A 14,344-nucleotide genomic window follows, 5' to 3' on the forward strand; every position below is an offset into this window, starting at 1 on the left:
AGCGGTTCGTCATTTTCTGATTCGCATTACTACATGGTGTCATTAGATAAAGCATGAGCATTACTACTTGTTCGCACAAGAAAAAGCAAATGTGGTTGAGTTGCACTAGCTAGATTTTTTATTTTTTATTTTTGGCAGGAGCACTAGCTAGATTAAGAGTGGGAGCGATCTCGCACGGAGCACATACAAATTCACGCCATTGGTTTGACCATCACATGACACAAAAATTAACAAGCATGGGAGAAGAAACGCGGTAGTCAAAAAGCGATAAGTACCACTCGCAACAAGCAAAACTACGAATGAAAGATCAGCACAAATTGATGCGTCTTCAGAACATCATCTAGTCCAAAAGATGCTCAGATAGCACGGCGGCGACATTGCTTATAACAGTCTCATAGAGAAAATAAGGTAGCCTTCGATTCGTGCTGAATGGAAGGGGGAAATCACAGTGGCGCGGTGGTGAGCAGTCACCAGAAATGGAAGCATATGAGCTGACTTCGAACAAAATCTCGGAACGTAGCCACCGCCCTGAATCATAGCAATGATAGAATCATCAGCTAGGGATTCACATTTGCGCAATTTTTGTGAGCAAATGAGCTGAGCTGCTGGTAAAATACTTAACCGAAAGATAAAAGATTGTATATTCAGATGAACTGAGAAATAGTGACAACTACGAACTTTATCGGAAAAAAAAAGTGACAACTATGAACAGCGAGACTGCGTCAAATGGGATATTCGGTAAAACTTCCAAATCCCCGGACAAAATAGGTACATAGCGTGGGAGCTGAAAACATCTACTGACTGCATGCAATGAACTACAAAGTGCTTAACAAGTAGCAGGATGATGAAGAACACGTAAATAATCATATGAACACCAATAGTATCCCTTAGTTAGAGATTTCTTTGGCCGTCTAACTGTCAATTTGAGAAAAACAACTCGAAAGAACAAGCAGTATCCTTGTCAACCAAAAAGATCGCCTAGTGGAAGGGGAAAATTGGTTGTGCCACTACATAACTTAAGAATAAATATGACCCAACCCACCGCCAAAAAAAGTCGAAGAAAGAGAAGAAAAGAAAATTAAGGTAAGTTTAAAATGAGGCGGTTCATGGTTATTTTCAGCTATTTTAACCTCAAGTCTGTTCTGGGCCAGATTGCATAACAAATATTAGCAATATTTGTTTCCTTCATTCTATCAGATAAGGACCATGACAAAAAAAAAAGAGGAATCACCATGAAAATTACAAGTGAAAAGATTTGTTTTCTTTAAACAAACTAAGATCCAGTGAATTCCTAGAAATTTTTGTATAAAATCTAACTTCAACTTCAATTCAATTTGGCAATCACCCTTGGAATTCTGAAATCTATGACAACTTAAAACAAGAACAGGTGGAATGTGCGCTGAAACTCAATGCAATCCAAGTAAAAGTTGCAAAGGTAAACAAATGAACATTATGTTGGCATTGGCGTGAACTTTACTTCTCGCGTGCTAAATAATCTGTGCTATGGAAGTCGCTTAAAGGGATCATAATTGAAGGGATATAGTGCCATGATGCCATCAAACTTCATCCGTGAAGTGCTTTCAAGTTAATGTAAAGATCAATCGCTAATTACCGGCAAGCTTTGGGAAGCAATCAGAACAGGATGATCAAAGCATGTTATTAGCTCTTCTACCACCAGAATATATTATCTCTAACCAACAAGAAGTAAGGAAGACAATGTGGTAAGATGAGAACTGCTAAAACAAACTTCCATTTTGGAACAGTGACTTTTCATTCCTTGCCGCGGGGGAAGAAATCCTTAGAACATTACAGATCCTATCACTAATGGATACGCTTATACTTCCAACGCTATTAGCCTAGTAAAGCTGGTGCATTTATACACATGCAACAAACTAGTTAAACCTTAAACGCAAACACATATGAAAATGAATACGAGCTGGTAAGCATTTTATCAAGCAATATCACTGGGGAAAAATGACATGAAGAGGGAAGGACGATCTTACAAATGGCCGAAATTCGTCAAGCCATTACGCTTCAGCCAGGAAGGCAGGCGGCCATGCCAGGGAGTAGGCGAAGATGGGGTCCCCGTACTCCTTGCCATCTTCCATCGCCAGGCGCTCCAGCTTGCAAGTCTTGAGATCGAACGAGTAGCGCCCATAGCCCAGCATCTGGATGAACAGCTTCCCTGTGCGGCCGGCGTCCATGTCGGTGAGCATGATGCTCGCCGACCTGGCCCTCCTGTCCCTGGGCACGCCCGGCAGTGCGTCGTACAACTTGCTAAGGTTCATCTCCCTCTCAAGACGCCACCCATTGTCGCTCCACCTGGTCTCCCCACGCACCCAGAGCTGCATCATCTGGTTCTCCACGGTCGCGATGCAGAGCTGCCCGTCCTCCGGCATCTCCCCGACGCGGTACTTGCTGAAGTGGTCCGACAGTGCGGCCGGCGCCAGCATGTAAGAGAAGTGCAGTGTGGAAGGGTCCAGCACGAGCACGCGGCCGGACTTGCAGATGTGCCAATAGAGCTTCCCGGCGGCGTGCACGCAGCGTCGCTCGAAGCACCAGGGCTCGAATTCGACCTCGACGTCCACGGCCCGCGGGAGCGCGCGCCAGCGGCACTGGCCCTCGTCGACGGACGCGACCCAGGCGCGCGGGTGCCCGTCGTCGATGGCGAAGCAGACGACCTCGAAGCAGAGCTTGCTGGGGTGCGCGCGGGAGAGAAGCGCGGAGCCGATGTAGAACCTGGAGGGGCGCCAGAGGCGGTCATCGGGCACCGTAGAGCGCGGCGGCGGACGGAGGAGCGCGCGGCGGCGGGTGGCCGGGTCGAGGACGAGGAAGCGCGGGAGGATCCCCCCGCGGAGCGCCGCGGTCGGCTCGAGGAGCAGGAGGCCCTGGAGAGAGTCGTAGAGCTTGTAGCGGGAGGCGCCCGGGGCGAAGTCGAGGGAGCTGAGCGGAGAGGAGGAGCCGAGGGGGACGAAGACGGCGTCTTGGAGGGGCTGGTGCTTCTGCTTGAAGGGCGGCGGGAGGCAGGTTTTGACGGGGTGGTGGAAGTAGCCGAGGAGGGGAGGGGCGCGGGGGAGGCAGCGGGAGGCGACGCGGCGCCAGGAGTGGCAGGCGAGGGCGGCGCGGAGGAGGTCGACGAGGGAGAGGCGGCGGAGGACGTTGCGGAGCACGTCCCCGGTGAGGACGTCGGCAGCCTTCGTCTCCGTCGGCGGTGGCGGCAGAACCGAGGTCGGCGGGCTAGAGGAAGATGGGGTTTGGGGTTTGGGTTTGGGCTTAGGCTTGGGCTTGCGTCCGCCTCTCTTCTTCCCAGTCTTCGGCGCCATTGGCGATGGCGGTGGCGGTGGTGTACTTGTGGTGGAGCGGTCTGGCAGAGGAGGGTTCTGGAGAGGGAGCAGATCGGAGTACCCGAAAGCAGCGGAAAAGGCACGATCTGCTCCGGGGAAGGAGGAAATGGGGAGATGGAAGGGGTGGGCAGATTTGAACATTTTAGAATTGGTTTTCGAAATGCAATTGTATTTTCGACGTTTACATACGTACTAGCTTATTTTACACGCTTATCTTTCTTTTTCTTTTCAAAAACAGAAAGAACGCAACCAGATACTCTCTCGCCGTTTATAATAAGAATGTAAATGTATGATGTATTTTTACTCGTGAAGACAAAGCATTTGACTAATAATTACTGCATGTGGATTTAGGTGATTCAGCCATGAGTAAGTATTTTTTTTCACTCTCTCACATACGAACATGATAACATCAATTTCCTACCACATCGAGCGCACGGTGCTTAAGTGTCTGGAGTGTGGTTCTCCGCGGCGCTTTGCCGCATACCTCCTGCATTGGTGATTTTTGGGCTACTGAGGTTGTCCCTTCTGTGTCTGCTCTCTGCCGCCCTTATCTCTGTGCTATTTGAGGGTCCGGAAGAGCCGCAACGACATGGTCTTTCAATCTCAGCAACTGATGCCTGATGTCATCCCTAGAAACATCGCCGCGGATGTCCTTCGTGGTGTTGGCGCTGCTCAAGCTTCGTTTGTAGAACTATCCTAAGGCATGGGTCAAGACTTCCCGGTGTAACCCTAATTTTGTTTGTGCTTTCCTTATTTGCAACCCCTCCCTTCATAAACACCCTTATAGCAGATCCTATTAGCCTTATAAGCAGATTAATTAAAAATATGTTTCGTTGGGCGAATACCCCTCCCTCCGCCTTATTTTTCAAAGAGTGTCACATGAACCGATGAGCCAATACTGATAAGTAAATTGTTGCTAAAATTCTAGCTCAATGAATTCAAAATACGTCTTATATTACAAAATGGATGGACAATATTTATAGCTCAAATTTTGTACTCCCCCCGTCCCATAATATAAGAACATTTTTGACACTAGTGTAGTGCCAAAAACATTCTTATATTATGGGACAGAGGGAGTACATATTTTTATATGTATATGCACCCATTTCGACTTTTTCTCAACGAAAAATCTACATATCAAACTTTTGATCCCTACACTCATTGGATGTCGGATTAAAGGAGGGGAGATGAGCAATGGGAGGTGGGAGAAAGAGAAGGGGAATGAGAAGGAAGAAGAAGATGGGGAAGGGTGTGCGGAGGGGGGTGGGTGAGCTCGACCCCGATGAGGCGGCCACTATAATTTTATGTGTAATAAGCACACACCCACCCCCCGGTCTTAGCAGTGGGCTATGTTGATACGCTGGGGTGGCAGAACTTACGTCGTGCGGCATTGATCACATTCAAGAAAGGTAATGGCAGTTTGAACAGAAGTTGTTGCCACCGGGACGAAGTGGGTTGAGGCATTTATGCAATCACATCCTCGTATTCAGGTTTATTCAACAATTACATCAATAAAACGTAAGTTACATGACACAAAAATGATAGCACTAGAAAATACTTATGAATATAAATCCATGGTATTAGCTTCGGGTCACATAGTCCGAATATAATTAGTCTCATTATCGGTCAATCTTAGAGATTGAAATGATTGGTGCCACAGTTGAATAAACTTATGAAACAAAACTGTTCAGTTCCATACATTTCAAGACTGACATGTGATTCCATTGTACCACTTGGAAGTTTTAACAATGCCATGATAAATATATGCTGCTGCGTAATTGACTTGTAAATGGCAGTACTTAGATTGAGTTGAATTGGTCTACAAATACAGGCCAGGGTAGCTACCAAGAAGCTACCCAAATAATAGATTATATAACCCAACAGAATCAAATACGCAGTTCACGTAAAATTTTGTTAGGTGACATACAAAGTGTCCCGGAGATTATTGTTGGTGCTGTAGTCAGGGCTCGAGCTGCATCTGTAGTGCCAATTACCAAGTCCAAGGTTATTGCTGCAGCAACTTGACGAGATCGTGCACAGAGTTTGTGTAAAGATCTGGATGGATGGTATTTGAGGCATCCTGAAGTTCTGGTAAGGTAGTCACACCTGCAAATGCAACGCAGGTCCAAGGCATTTGAGCACTTTCAGTAAACACGAGTACGAGATTGTTCAACACATATGAGAAAGGGCAAAAGTTCCTCGCCTGACAGAACAAGGAGGGTCTTGCAACCAGTATTCTGGCCAAATAGTATGTCTGTGTCTAGTCTGTCACCAACCATGCACATTCTCGACGTTTCCAAATTGAAGCTGTAACAGTACAAACAGCGAGGATTTACAGATAAGTTCTAAACAGAAAATTCAGATAAATCTATATCTATATCTATACTACTACATAGTGTACCAGTTTTGAAATTTTGAATCTCATGACTAGGAAGCAACCTGAACCATTGATAGAGCCCATACAATGGTTGGAAATGCTAGGATTCGCTCCTACAGTTCTACCTACAGTACCAGCGAAGCTACTGTTGTTCTCTGGAACCATCCACAGATGTCAATGCTGGAGAAATCCACATGCTTGCTGCTGTTGTCGTCCATCCGTGCGCGTAGCTGGCTGTCTCAGCCGCCTTGGCAGATGGTCCATAAGCATCGGTAGCGCGCGTACTAATCGCGTCATCGCAGAGGGATTTGAGACGGAGTTTTGAGCTGGTTGTTGTGCAATGCACCAATCGGTGGGACGAGGGAAGTCAATGCGTGCATTTGCACGTACATGTATACTAGTACAAAACAGTGTAACTGTTATCCCATAGTCACACTGCTGTATGAGCGTCGCGCGCCAACGAAATGTTTAGCAAGACGAGGGTGTGCACGAAGGAAAGTTTGTACAGGAAATTAGATATTTTTTTCGTTTGAGATGTGCACTTCATGTTCAGTACAAATGTAATGTTGATGATACTTTCAAGAAATCTAGAAGATGCATACTCCCTCCGTCCGAAAAAGCTTGTCCCTCAGATGGATGTATCTAGCACTATGCTAGATACATCCATCTGAGGGACAAGCTTTTTCGGACGGAGGGAGTACTTCAGAACATTATGAAGCTGGCTATATATGCAACCATGCAAGAAACTGTGTTCAATTGAAGAGTTCAGGAGCTCCTGCACTACTAAGAAATGAAGAGTTGTGATTATCTACACCACTCACCCACTCCCTCCCTCTCTCTGGAGAAACAAATCAAATGTAAGCTAAATGAGAGTTTTTCAGAACAATCCGCCCAAACATATCTTAGACAATGTTTGGAGCTAATGCAATTCGTCGGTTGGGAATTTTACGTAACTGAGAGATTAACATGAACTCTTATGTATAGTGTTTGTGGGAAACCAAAGTGTGTTGGTATATAGTATCTAAGACTTAACAAAACTTCCGTAGATATTAAATACTATTGTTCAAAAACAACAAATACTTATTAGTATGTGTTTATGCATTTGATTTTCTACAAACATAAGGTTTGCATATGAGTTCATGTCAATAAAATTTCCAATCGAAGGACTGCATGAGCTCCAAATAACAGTGCCTCGGAACATATGTTTGGGCGATTTGTTGTGAGAAAACCTCATTTAGTCTGCATGGATTTATTTCTCTAGATGCATCAGTATTACCTACTTATTTACTGCCATTGTACATAAGAATAATCCTATAGATGATTTCATGATATCCCTATTTAGTACATGTTTTAGTAACAAGCAAATCATATATTTCTTATGTGTGCAGTTTGCAGACCTTTTCAATAGGAAGTCCATCAAAAAGCTTGAAGGTTTTCCAACAACAATGGGCTCTTTCTGCACCGAGCAACTTACTGCAGCAACCATAGTTCCAGCTCCTGAAACTCGACGCAATCAGAAAATGAACCAATACAATAGAAGCTCCTAAAATAAATTTTTTGACATTTATGGATAGAAAAACCTGGCCATTCTTGGGCGGATGTCATATGTCCAGTAGGATCACGGTTGGTCGCGATGAAAAGGCAGCCTGGATTCTCACGAATACACAAGCTTGCATACCTGCGAGAACACCATTATGTTTGACCCTTGCAGAAAACCACAAAAAGTTCAAAGGACGAGGTTGTATTATGGAAGAAAGAATGCAGCACTCCAACTTTAAATGTAGTCACAAGGTTACATTTTACCAACAATAATGGAAAACTGGGGCTGTGAGATGGCATGCACCAAGTTATCAAATAGAAAACATGTTTGGTTAGAGTATGCTATGATTATAACTTCTGAAGAATAATATCTAAAATATGCTCTTGATAAACTTGCAAACAGCTACTTGAAGTTCGGCAGCAAAAAAGACCTTGCAATCAGCACGGAAAATAACAATTGTACAACTATACTAATACGATTCTTCTGGTTGCAAGCAACAAATAAGATTAAACAAGATAAGAGACCTTACTGCATTTTGTAATAGTTGAAGTACTGATCAAGTCCAACAACGACAGCTCCAACCTGGAAGGGAGATTCATTTATCTTAGACCATGGTGGTTTAATATTTCAACAAAAGGTGGTTGGAAATTAAATTTGATAAACAGGTTTGGCATTACACTTTTGTCGTGGTCAAAGTAGAAGTTTGCCTCCAACATTATGTTTTTCTTGCCATCCTCCTACAGAAAACAACATTAGTTTTGGAAGGCAAAACAAAGGTAATATATCTCCTTAAGGTGAACTGATATTTTCAAGCCTTTAGAAAGTCTCCCTTATTGATGGATAGAAATAATTCAAAATATTGCAATAAAATTGTCTTGATTGGCTCTATGGTTTGGAATACTCGTCTTGCTATTGCTTGGAATGTTTTTCCAACTGTATCTGTTGTAAACTCGACTATGTGTGCCTATTTTATTTCAGATATAGGTGACTCGTCCAAAATGACTGTTGCCCTCGATATTGAAAACCATAGTAAATGGCATGCTGCACCCAGAAGTGGCCAATCATACAGCAAATGTCCCATGCAACGAGGAACTTTGTTCCTACTGACTTTTTCACAATAAATTTATTTCCGAAAAAAACAGAGAATTATGATTCATCAATGTGGGAAACATTCACACATGATCAATGGTCCAATTGTATAGATGAACCATTAGAACTATCAATCTTAGCACTCCAATAATATATTTGTTCATCTTTAGTTTAGTAAAGCTGCTGCCTTGTGACCATGAGGTCACGGGTTCAAGTCCTGGAAACAGCCTCTTACAGAAATGTAGGGAAAGGCTGCGTACAATAGACCCAAAGTGGTCGGACCCTTCCCCAGACCCTGCGCAAGCGGGAGCTACATGCACTGGGGCTGCCATCTTTAGTTTAGTAAAGAAGTTCAAGAAAACACAAGTGAGAAGCTTCATTTATTTTTTGAATAATAACTAGCATAACTTGGATGTATCAAGAAAAACAGGACATCATTTTATTTTATTTTAAAAAACAGAAAAACAGGACATCATTTTTTTAATTGTTTGGGTTGCTCACCACATGTATCACATGGTGAAAAACAGGACATCATGGTGAAACTAGAGGACCCGAACCAAAAACTTGCAAATGGAATAGAATAGATAACAGATGGTCAGAGAACATGTAATTAGGGGGAGACCAAGCATGCATACATACCGGACCACCAAAACATTCAAAGCCAGCTAACTTGAGCTCGTCCAAAATGCCATCCTCACCAACAACATAAACCTTCAAGATGAAGTTTCAGCAGTAATCAGTATTTTAATAGTGGAAAATTAAGGCATGAAATTCGTTAAATGCCATTTTGCGGCAAATAATACAATAGATAGCAGATTAAGCAAAATGACAAATGCCCAAATATCGGGAGCATTGGTATCAGAACAGAAACATAAAATAACACATGGAAATAGTGCAAGGAACTAGAAGTGCAACCAGAATACTGGATAGAGTTGAACTAGCAACTGAATTTGGTCAAGCTTCTTAAATCGTGTGCCAAGGGAAATGATGTTCCTGTTGACATCTTTCTGTAAAGCTCATAAACCACAGATTATAGGAAACAAGCAAACAGAACAGGTTGGATCCCATCTTTAACTGCACAGAGCAACGAATACCAGTTCTTTATTATATAAGATAAGAGATATTTTTACTAGTTAAGCCAGATGTAGTCAAGAGCTAGAAACAGTCCTGCAAACAGTAAAGGGAAACTCGATCTCTTAAAAATGTAGGATAGCAAATGGCTAGACGTAAACTGGAATTTTTCATGTAACCATTGGTAATACGCATCATATTGTTTGGTATAAAGGAAGAACAATCAGCTCAGGTAAGTGCTTTTTGGTTTGTCCCCTAGTTCAGTATAACTTTCTCAATCTTATTGTAAAGTGCTTCAGACTGTTGTTGTGTTGTTAAGTTTCTAATAGACCCGCATACATCACTGTTTCGAATGATCCAATTTATGGTTCTGTTGAAGTGTTTCATAATAATATTTTTATCATGACACAGTAACTAATCATACAGCAACATAGCATTTTAAGAAGCTCGTACAGTCAAACTTCTTGAGCTGACTGCTATAAAGACTATTTAGATTGGTAAGGTCAAATGATATCATTAAATTAGTCCACAATATTTTCTTAATACATTCTTTCTTATATTCATGTAAAAAGAAACTAAGGGCCAAAGTCGCAAGTTGGAGACTACGTCTATGTCCAAAACGTCCATTCTTAAACAGAGGGGGTATCAGTCATAGTAAGAGCACATTCCAAGTCATGTATATAATGCAAAAATTACTAAGAGAAAATCAACCTATGCAGAAATATTTCATGATACCTTCTTTTCTGGAGAAAAATTATTTAACTTCAAGAACATGGCTGCTGCAAATGATGACGTGAAGATCTCTTCCTACAAACAAGATAACGAATCAATACAATACAGAAAACAATAATCACAGAAATATGGTTGTACTGAAAAACGAAAACTACCTCGGGAACTTCAAGGCCAAGTGTTTTGAATTTCTTTGAATACTGCCTTCTCGACTTCCTAGAATTGTTTGTTACAAAAACTAATTTCTTGCCCTGCACCAAGTGAAACCAAATAAAAGCATCATTACAGAATCTTCACATAATGGTGCATTTATGAACCAACCAAAATACAGCGATGGACTTCGAAAACTGGAAATTATTCAAAAGAGCATATCAATGCCCTAACAGTGGAAGAGAAGGTTATCGGCACTTGTTTGGTCAAGATGGATGCTATGATATTCCTCAATCAGCAGTCTATCATGTTGGAAGAACAAAGAGAGAAACCAGAACGATGGTAAAGCAACACCATGTTGAATATACATGAGTAATTCATTTCTACTAGTCACAGACCTAGGAGGTTACTGATATTTGAGACGTAATAGGGAAGCTCAGTCATTAGCTACTATAACAAATTTTGCAGCCTTGTCAGATTAATGATTAAGTATGATTGTGCGGTACAAACATACAGATCTTTTGCATCTTATGAAGAATCCAAATATTAGCCATTTCATTCCCTAGCCATGACACGGAAATTATCTTCAATCTGACTTGTGTACTACTCAGAAACTAAATATGTGATACTGCAGAGAAAGCAAATGCAAAGTTTACTTCCTCGTCTTTAGACTGTCAATCCAGCTAAGTAAAAATGCTTAACAAGATTTCTGTAAGCATGGCCAGCTCCTGTGAAGTGCAGGAACACAGACAAAGCGCCCCTCGGCAATTGACCATCTCTCTGGTAATTTCTAAATACCCCCTAGGATCAACTAAATGCAACCAAATCACAGCGGAGACTACAATACATTATGATCTAATACAATTTAAGCTAAAACTTTCCCTAAAAAATAAGCTAAAACTAGAAAAAAAAACTTCTCGGGAGAAGATTGATGCGGTGTGATCCGAGTGGCTACTAACACTGACTATACCAAAGAAGATGCACAGCTTTCACTACAGTTTTACCAACTAAGGAGGGGGATGAGAGGGCCGGGGCGCAAATCGTTCGCCATTTCGTGATTAGAGCGGTGCGGCATACCAATTTTCGCAGCAACTCCAGCGTCTCGGGGACCCCTTGGATGAGCTCGTCCCCTTTCCAAATTACCCCTGAAGAAACAAAAAATAAATAGATAATTCAAAGGAGCAGGGATAGGAATCCACTGGCGGGAGCAAAAGAAAAGGGGGCGATGAACACGAGACCATCGCAATCGAAGAGGAAGGCGTCGACGGAGCCGACGAGGGATCGGGCAGCGTCGGCGGTGAGGAGACCTTCGGCCATGGCTTTTCTTCTTCGCGGCGGCTCCTGCTGCTTTTGCGCTCCGGCTATGTGAAAATTATTCGGTGCATCCTCGACGAGAAAACGTGCGGCGAACGTGGCAGTAGGTAAGAGCATCTCTTCTCTAAAAAAAAAGTAAGAGCATCTTCCAAAAAAGTACTAAAAGCATCTCCAGCAATATCACGTGACACATGTGGTAAGCAATACAAACAATTTTAAAAAAAATACACGTAATGTATGATGGGCAGCTGCCGAAAACCCCCTTTTTTAGGCATTTGTAAGAAAAAAAATTACTCCAACACTTAAGGTATGATCTATGGTGGCATATGGATATAGATGCCCTGTGAGAAAAGTAGTTTGGCACATTTACATTGACTAGCAAGATGACCGTGCGTTACACGGAATATGAAGATGCATTTGTATGAGTAATTTATCTTGTGGGAGAAAAGGATGAACGAGGAAAGTTCGTATCCGCAAATATGGAGAGGAGTGCGGGTAAATTGTCATAATTTCCTTCATATTCGTTAGATATAGATCGGACGGCCTATATTGCAGGATGGCAGGCACATCATCATCACCAACTCTGCTTTTTGTATTCAAATTGATTTTTTCTCCCCGATGCAAGCTAGTACCACTAGTGGGCCTTATCAAAGAATAGTAAATAAAGACTCTAGTACATATGCTTCTCTACTCTTCACTTTAACTCTTTTTAGTTTTTTATACCGGACATACTTTTTCTCTCCAAGCATCCGCCTCCTGCAAAGGATTTCGCTTCCCCATCCAAACCTACATTTCCTAACATCCGATTCTACATGGCATGCGAAGCATCATCCCGAGGCTATGCATTGGTCAAGCCCTTATGTCGCATACTGAGTTTAGCTCATGTGGATAGATACTTTGCGGTGGAATCATCCCAACAATATTCATGTCTTGTGTTTAAAGAAAAATTGTTGCCATATCCCATAAAAATTTCTTACCCTGTCTTTATCTTATGTTGTAAAAAAATGGCGGTCTCATTTTTTGCAGCAACAAGCCAACAACCCCGCTGTCGTAAAACAAATCCTGTAGCGCATGACTGCCCAACTACCAGCTGAAACTTCACATGTGTGGCCATGGACAGCATCACTGACCCGACCGCCAATCCCGTCATCCTCGTCGCTGCACCCACAGCTTCTCATCTGGTGGTTCCAGCCGTCACCAAACCTACGGCTTCCAATGTCCGTCGACAAGTGTTTGCGACCCCATGAGTCGTTGTCATGGCTGGTAGGATGCGTCGGCCATGTCGTCGCTCCCAAGAGCAAAGCTCCCCTCCCCCGAAGCCATAGACGACACCGACGGCAAGAGGCTGCAACATGATCCAACGTCGGGTGCCCCACATGCAAAGAAGAGCAAGGCCGCGGCAATGGCTGATCTGGTGGTGGCCTCCGTTGCTCCTAGTTTCGTCCCGCCACCATTCGAGGAGGAGGAACCAGCATCACTCGTCGCCACGGCCACCGACGTGCACAACATGTTCAAGGAAATGTCTCAAAGGTTATATTTGTCACATATTCTATCTTTTTTAGGGCCACAAATTCTATCTTCTGAATGCAATTGTGATGTGATGTGTGTCTGAATTATTCAAATTTGGTGTGTGTAGTCTCGGTGATGAAACTCTTTAGCACTATGCGAATGTTGCATGGCAAGATTTTGTCTCTTGAGGAACTCGCTCTCAAGAATATGACACACGATATAATATGGACGATGAGTTTTTTTTATTCAACACCAAATGGAAGAACAACAAACTGTCAAGTAAATGAAGACATGTTGCTATGTCTAGCACGGAGGTAAGTTAGCATTGATGCGGTCATCGGTACCGACCAACCAACGAACACTTATTCATAGTGTATCAAAGAGTTCTTCAATGCATGTGCTACTTGTGGTAGATTTTGAACCACTATAATAGTAGATAGTATTTCCCTCAGTTAAGAGCCAAGGTTTATCAAATCAAAAGAATACGCCACACAAACAACGTGAATGGTACATGCATACACAAAAAGCAAATGCTTGCACCCAACAAAGGCAAGAGGGTTATCAATTCATTTGTTCTCGCCAATTACAAGAATTAAATCTGATAGTGATAGGTATGCAAATAAAATAAAATAAAAGTAAATAAAAGAGCGAGCAATCGCGAGTTTTTAGTAATGATGGAGAATTGGACCCGGGGACATAGGTTCACTAGAGGCATCTCTCTCACAAGCATAACACTAGTGGTAAACAAAGTACCGCTATGCAATTGACAGAATTGCGCATAGTTATGATTATGGTTCTTCATGGCATGATTCATACATAGGCATTACGTCCATGACAAGTAGATCGTTAATCCAATTGCATCTACTACTATTATTCCATCCCAAGACCGCTATTCAGCATGCATCTCAAAGTATTAAGTTCATGACAAACAAAGTAATGCTTTAAGCAAGATGACATAATATAGACAATGTAAGACCACTCAATATGTTCAAACCATGTCGTTTTATTCTTAATAGCAACAATAAAATATGTGCTTTCGAACTGCTCCTGTCACAGAGTAAGGACACTACAAGATTGAACCCACTACTATGCACCACTCTCTCTGAAGATCTACTCATCTAATTGGTCAAAGAAGACTCATAGATTGGAAAGCATACATAGCTATAAATCACACATAAAATATATCTCAAAAGTCTCAAATAGTTTCATTGGATAGTCTGT

General features: G+C 42.5%; 2 protein-coding genes across 2 annotated transcripts; both read right to left on the reverse strand.

Moving 5' to 3' along the window:
• Positions 1-254: 254 nt before the first annotated feature.
• On the reverse strand, positions 255-3,442 carry LOC119301162. Its single transcript, XM_037578069.1, has 2 exons — positions 2,004-3,442; positions 255-528 (listed from the first exon to the last, which is right to left on the reverse strand). Exon 1 carries the CDS (start codon positions 3,321-3,323, stop codon positions 2,028-2,030), a length of 1,296 nt encoding a protein of 431 aa, XP_037433966.1. The 5' UTR covers positions 3,324-3,442; the 3' UTR covers positions 255-528; positions 2,004-2,027.
• Positions 3,443-5,009: 1,567 nt separating this feature from the next.
• LOC119301163 (phosphoglycolate phosphatase 2-like) lies at positions 5,010-11,699 on the reverse strand. The gene is made up of 11 exons (XM_037578070.1): positions 11,539-11,699; positions 11,378-11,445; positions 10,309-10,401; positions 10,157-10,228; positions 8,990-9,061; positions 7,939-7,998; positions 7,791-7,843; positions 7,302-7,399; positions 7,119-7,218; positions 5,548-5,651; positions 5,010-5,450 (listed from the first exon to the last, which is right to left on the reverse strand). Exons 1-11 carry the CDS (start codon positions 11,615-11,617, stop codon positions 5,350-5,352), a joined length of 900 nt encoding a protein of 299 aa, XP_037433967.1. The 5' UTR covers positions 11,618-11,699; the 3' UTR covers positions 5,010-5,349.
• Between the last annotated feature and the right edge of the window lie 2,645 nt (positions 11,700-14,344).

The sequence above is a fragment of the Triticum dicoccoides genome, chromosome 5A, assembly GCF_002162155.2.
Source record: "Triticum dicoccoides isolate Atlit2015 ecotype Zavitan chromosome 5A, WEW_v2.0, whole genome shotgun sequence".
In the NCBI taxonomy this organism is placed as follows: Eukaryota; Viridiplantae; Streptophyta; class Magnoliopsida; order Poales; family Poaceae; genus Triticum; species Triticum dicoccoides.

Coding starts and splice junctions, on each gene's coding strand:
- LOC119301162 (XM_037578069.1), bottom strand. CDS start 3,323: ATGGCGCCGAAGACTGGGAAGAAGAGAGGCGGACGCAAGCCCAAGCCT.
- LOC119301163 (XM_037578070.1), bottom strand. CDS start 11,617: ATGGCCGAAGGTCTCCTCACCGCCGACGCTGCCCGATCCCTCGTCGGC. Junction 10,229..10,308: donor TTGGCCTTGAAGTTCCCGAG/GTAGTTTTCGTT, acceptor TCTTGTTTGTAG/GAAGAGATCTTCACGTCATC. Junction 7,400..7,790: donor TTCAACTATTACAAAATGCA/GTAAGGTCTCTT, acceptor GTGTTCTCGCAG/GTATGCAAGCTTGTGTATTC.